The sequence below is a fragment of the Argentina silus genome (assembly GCF_951799395.1).
Source record: "Argentina silus genome assembly, chromosome: 22".
Lineage (NCBI taxonomy): Eukaryota > Metazoa > Chordata > Actinopteri > Argentiniformes > Argentinidae > Argentina > Argentina silus.
Window position 1 is genome coordinate 8,009,501 of NC_139676.1, and position 6,065 is coordinate 8,015,565.

Consider the following 6,065-nt stretch of genomic DNA (forward strand, 5'->3'; position numbering starts at 1 on the left):
GTGCATTCTAAAATGCAAAAAAACATTGAATACACATTGAATACACATATTTTCAGCAATAAACATTGTCAAATGCTTCAATTGGGATAAATTCGTGGTGTGCGTTACAGCATTTGATGCGCAGCCATCGACGCGCGGACATTTTTTGAAGCAACAGGTTCCTCACACCAAAAAGTCTGTTTCACAATTCATAGGGTACATGCACTTCCTGTTTATTTATGCAATTCTATGCGAGAAGAGTGCGCTCCCCAGCTCGTGTCGTCTACGTTATCCCGTTACTACCTGGGATAGTAACATTTTTGTGGAGCCAGACCTCAAGACGCGCCTACTATAGAAACGCGGCACAGTGGAAACCGCGTTTACGCGCTTTGCACAGTTGTGTAAAAACCGTCAGTGGAGCGGTGACGGCTGATGCGAGAGCAAAGAGGGCGGTCAAAGAGAGACGGGTAAACAGCGTGCCTTGACTTTGACTATGGTTTCATTTTTAACTCCAAGGAGCTGGAACTGCATTTCGCACATTTAATTTGCCGTCCATAGAGCTCACATCGCACCTCCAAGCCAGACACGCATGACCCAGGAGCCCAACAACACGCACTTCATGCCCACCCTGGTGATGCCATGCCCCGCAACCACAGCGGAGATGAAAGCGGCACTGGGCTCTGGATGAAAACCTCGCCGGGTCACCGCGCAGAGGGCTACGGCTTGAAGGATGTGGAGTCCGGACGAAGGATGATGAATAACTCGGGAGACGGTTTGCTGTCAGCCTCCAGCGCCACAGGTGCCGGGGGTTCGGAGAGCCTGCGGGGAAAGCAAGGAGCCCGCCTCAGCCTGCTTGGGAAACCGCTCATATACAGCGCTCAGAGCGGCCGGAGAAACGTGCGTTACCGGAGGCTCCAAAACTTACTGTACAACGTGCTGGAAAGACCGCGAGCCTGGGCATTCATCTACCATGCGTTTGTGTAAGTTTACATTTTCATAATTTGCATGATAGGTAGTCTTGCGCAGTTGTTTGTGTCACCAGTCGAAAACTCATGTCACACACCTGTTGATCAATCACTCACTGAGATGCTGTGTTCTACCGTGATACATGTTTCATATTTGAAATTATTGGAGAAAACACACATATCATCAATGTTTTATTCAAATATGGGCACCCCAGTCCCATGTTCTGATTAAAATATAAATTATAATTCATATATGTTGTTGGCCTTCCAATAGAGTGTGATATTTATTTACTAATCAATACTTATCTTACTTAGGCCATGGATGAGAGTTTCAATCAGACCATTATGATAACAGGTTATGTAATAGTATGTTTTATAAGTGCTATATTCTACCTGCTATTTCCAACCCAGTCAGCATCAGCCTCACATTAAGTGGATGTGCTATCTAGGACTCAATCTAACACAGGGTCAACCATGGACGGGGAACATCCATACATAACATAATACAGTGAGCATTTCATAATCATATGTAGCACAAGTGCCTCATCCATAGTTAACTCTAAGGACCAGTACTACTTTTCTGTTCCAGTTCTGCATGTTGCATTTGAATAACCCTCATGCTGTGACTCATACCGTGTGAATTATTAACATATATTTTCAAGAGCTCTCACAGCGCATATACTCCAGGCTTATGTTAGAAACAGCATCGCGCCCGATTGTACAGTGGATGATCCCAAACTCTGTTCTCTCAGTCTCCAAACCAGACCAAGGGTCAAGATTGATGGATGACTACTGGATGGTTTTTGTTAGGCAGTCAGGGTCAGTAGAGCAGGAAAGAGTCTCTCTGCCACGGTGCCTTTGTGTCTCTGGTCTCTGTCAAACTCTGGGGTTTGTTGACCAGCTGCATTTGATTTCCCGCGTGTGACTCTGGCGTTATCTCTGTCTCTCTGAGCTGAGGGGAAGGAAGCGGGGACGAGTGCAGGGTTCTGAGCACCAGCCTATGAAGGGGAGGGTGTGTAAGTGTGTGTGTGTGTGTGTGTGTGTGTGTGTGTGTGTGTGTGCGTGTGTGCATGCGTGTGTGTGTGTGTGGAGGGGGGGGGGGGGGTTTCAGCAGATGTTGCTCTCAATTTGGGGGCCACATTGCTGTTTCACTTTTGTTGAAACTGTCAGACTGATTATATTCATCCCCATTGTTCCACTGATGATTGCCACACAGTAGCTTATTAGTTGCTGATACTGCAAATGGACACACTTAGATGATAGTAGAACTCAGGAGAGGCTGGTGGAGGTACGTGTTTGATACCATTCCCCATTCCATTCCATGCATTACAGTGAGCCCGTCCTCTGATTTCTACCTCCACCAGCCTCTCAGAAGCTATTGTCATCAAATAAACAAGAATGATGGACTCTTGAAGCATCACTGTATTCTTTCTCAATGATGTCATCATTGTGGGGGTCATCAGACAAGGAAGGATGGTGACCTATATCATGCAGCTGTAAAAGGTCTGGACGCCTATTTAGAAACCCATCGTAAATTCTTCCCCCGAAAAGCGGGAGTGTGTCTGTGTTTCTGTGTTTATGGCCTCTGTCCAGGCTACTGGGGTCAACAGGGTTAAATAATTATGTCTGTGACCACCATAGGGGTCACACAGCTCAGAGATGACCCTACATCTTCACTTAAACAGGACCGTAACTCAGAAAGAGTGTCTCTGGTCTGGCTGTTCTTTTATCAGTGAAAAGTTTACTAAAAAGAGGAATGAAAAAAAATAATGTTCATTTAGTTTAAGAAAAGTGTTGACTCACTCTTATGGAGGATTTTAAGATGCAGAGACTTGTCTCTTCATATAAACACACAGCTTTCTGACCACACGGATGACTGGCTGGGAACTTACTGAATGATTTCTTTCAGCCCTGGGGGGGCAATGAGCAAGAGAAGAAATAGAGGAGACTGAGGAGCCTGAAGCCCCACGCCCCCCCACGCCCCCCCACCCCCTCTACCTTACTTTACTCTAAATCATTAAGAGGTTTGGATTAATGATACTAGGTGGTAGTGTAGTAGTCTGTATGTTTACCTTCACTGTATGTAATGTCAATTCATCTGCAGCAATTGATGTTCAGGGGAAGTAGTTATTCATCAATTTGAGTGTTTATTCAAAGATCCTTTCAGTGTATTTTATGTGTAATCAGGTCTGACATGGCCATATGTTGATACTATATTTAGATAAACGGTATGTTTGTACTATACATTCGCATGTTACGTAATGTTTTGCCCTGCGGCGTTTCTCATAGCAGTTGTTAGGCAGATTAGTCGACAACCATGAATGTTGTGATTGTAATAGTCATTTGTAATCATGACATTTGTGATATATGCACATGTTATAATGAATGGCTTTCATAACTGTCAGGGATAAAGTAGTAATAATATAGCATACATATTTGTTTTGCCTAAGCACTTATAGTTTTTGTGTATGCAAATATTATTCAAGATTATTACGCAATGTCACCTGTCCAGACTCTTTTAAAGGTATACTTGGGGCTCTGCGTGTGTTGTGTTGGTTTAATGCCTGTCTCCTAGTAATGACCTTTTCGTTTGTCTGAAGAGATTAGAATTCCTCTGGGTATGAATGAAGTGTCAGTGGGGGTTTAGAGAGAAACAAATATTTAAACAGAGCCCTGATGAGTCAGTCCTCAGAGAAAACCATCATGAACACCGAAACACACACAAAATGGCCCTAAGGTACTAGATGAATGTAGAGTGTAATTTAGGATTGCTTAGTTATTGTAACTTACAGTAAGACTTTTCGGAGAGGTCAGGGACAGTACTTCAGTGGTTAGGACAACATGTGCAATGGGCCGAGTATAGTACCTTGTGGCACACCACTTGAATGATTAATACTGGTTATGGAATCTGAAGCAGATGAATACAGCCACATTGAGAGACAGCTGGGCTTTATGAAACGACACGTCCTGGATCCCTGGGGTCAATACACAATAAGCGTCAGTATACAGTGTATACTATTATGCTATCCTCATACTGTAGATCTATTTTTCAGAAATACTGTATGGGTGAAAATGTTTATGCATGCTTTTAAAAGCTTAACAAATGTTTAAGTAATAGTAGTAGTAGCTAATACAAGTTCATGCCAGGACATCATTTAGATAGTTTACTCTCCCTTCAAAAATCCAAGAATGTGAGATTTGTTTTATTTAAACCTCTCTTTGGTTTGTTTTGTGTTTAGATATATGCAGTAAAGACGTAGATTAGTTCTAAAGGATGATAATGGATTAAAATGAATCCTCAGTCCCTCACTCACAATTATTTAGTGATAAAATAATCCAGACAGGCCCTGGCCCTGAACCAAATTAGATTATTTTAATGATTTAAGGCTAAGTCCAACATAACATACTCTATCGTTTTTGTGTGCACTAGAATGCTGCATTGTACATTGCCTGGCCACTTCAATGACCATTTGGATAACTCACAAAAGTTCCATTCTCCCGGCTAATGCTTTCAGGTGATATTGAAAACCACTCATCCCTCTTAGTGCCTCACTTCTCTGAGCCAAAACAGATGGGACAGGGCAAAGGAACAAGTGCACTTAAGTTTAGACTTCAATCTACAGTAGCAACATCCAGACATCCTTCGTTTGACATGCTCTTAGTCCTTCACATTTATCTCTGCAACCTTTGATGTTTAAATTCTGGCTATATCCCGTTTTTTCATCTCCCCCCAACATCCATATGCACGCATTAAACACAGGACGGATCACAAAGATGATGCGACAGCCCCAACCGATTAATGAAGATTATTTCATCAAATATTGAAATAATTGTCCCTTTTATTTGGAAACGTGCCCCTTTACATAAGGTATAAGATGATATAAGGGTTTTGCACGGAACACAAGCGTATGTATTTCCCTCCATTTCCCCATGTGTGAGAGAGGGAGCACTGAGCCAGTCTTTGTGCTGAGTTGCGTCGAGCCCGGTACACTCTTCCCCTCCACTCCCCCCCACCCTCCTTCTCCGCTCACACAGTGCCGCCATTCATCTTACCTCAGGATTAACAAGCTCTTATCCTTGCAAGTATGTCAGGGGCAGGAAGGCGTGTGGATATGGATATGCGCTCCCTCTCCGCCGCGTCGGGTTCCATGCACTGGCATGCGTGGCTAAGACACCCCCCGGGGCCGTGGAACACGGAACGGTGGTGATCTGAAACTCTGTGGCAAACTGAACACTATTCCACAGTGTGTTTACTGTGCTATCCAGTTTATGAAGTAGTGTGTCCCTTCCTCAGTCAGGCCTGTGTCGCAGTGTCTGGTGAGGTGAGGTGAAGTGGTGTCTATCACCTAGGGGGGGTCATGAACGATAGGCAATAACTTGCCTTTCAATGTCACTCCTTCGCTTTGAAGAAATAGTTTCAGAATGAGTCACGGTGAGTTACCACATGTCATTTGCTGAGGTACCGTAAACGAGTTCTTTGAAGTTATCCCTTATCATAGACACAGGAAGACGAGATGATCTGGTTTGCTGTGTCCTGCCAAGCTGATAAGCATCTTTCCCTGTAAACCACCTCTGCTTGTCCATCTTGTTCTTACACGGTATCTCCCTTGAGCAAGTTGGCGCGAGTCAGTAAAAAAAACAACACTGTCATACCAGACATACCAGATACCAACTGCTACAACTCCTGACAACTGACACACAGTTTAACGGAAGAGTTGGTGTCATTGATGATATATGCCATTGTTTAAGAGATCAAACGTTTTTGTAACAACACGCTCTCTAGTCTGTGCTATACTATGGCACATTGCATAGTCACTACCCTCAGAGCAATCTCAGTGTTCTGGTCAGGTCCCCAGTTTCCCTTTTTTTCGTCATTGGAAGGTATGTCTCTGACTCAATGGAAAAACGCATGAGTCGAGGCTCTCAGGCGAAGGTGATGTCTCTCATAACGGGAGAGTGCAGCCATGTAAACAAACTGTCTGGCCGGGTGATTCACTGTGAGGTGTAAATGTCTTAGAGAGAGAGAGGGGCCTTTTGAAAAAAACCAGGCTGTTTTGATAGTCACAAGGGCCATGAGACACGAAGCAGAAGCCACAGACGAACTTCAGACGGTGGCTGGGT

The 6,065-nt window shown here is 44.0% G+C and overlaps 1 protein-coding gene across 2 annotated transcripts in view; it reads left to right on the forward strand.

The window, feature by feature from the left end:
- The first annotated feature begins 303 nt into the window (after window positions 1–303).
- Window positions 304–6,065, forward strand: part of kcnq5b (potassium voltage-gated channel, KQT-like subfamily, member 5b) — a 96,005-nt gene continuing 90,243 nt past the window's right edge. For both annotated transcript variants that reach the window (XM_083693554.1, XM_083693555.1), the window contains exon 1: window positions 304–959. In XM_083693554.1, coding sequence (XP_083549680.1) covers window positions 619–959 — 341 coding nt within the window. In that variant the 5' untranslated portion in view covers window positions 304–618. The remainder of the gene's footprint in view (window positions 960–6,065) is intronic.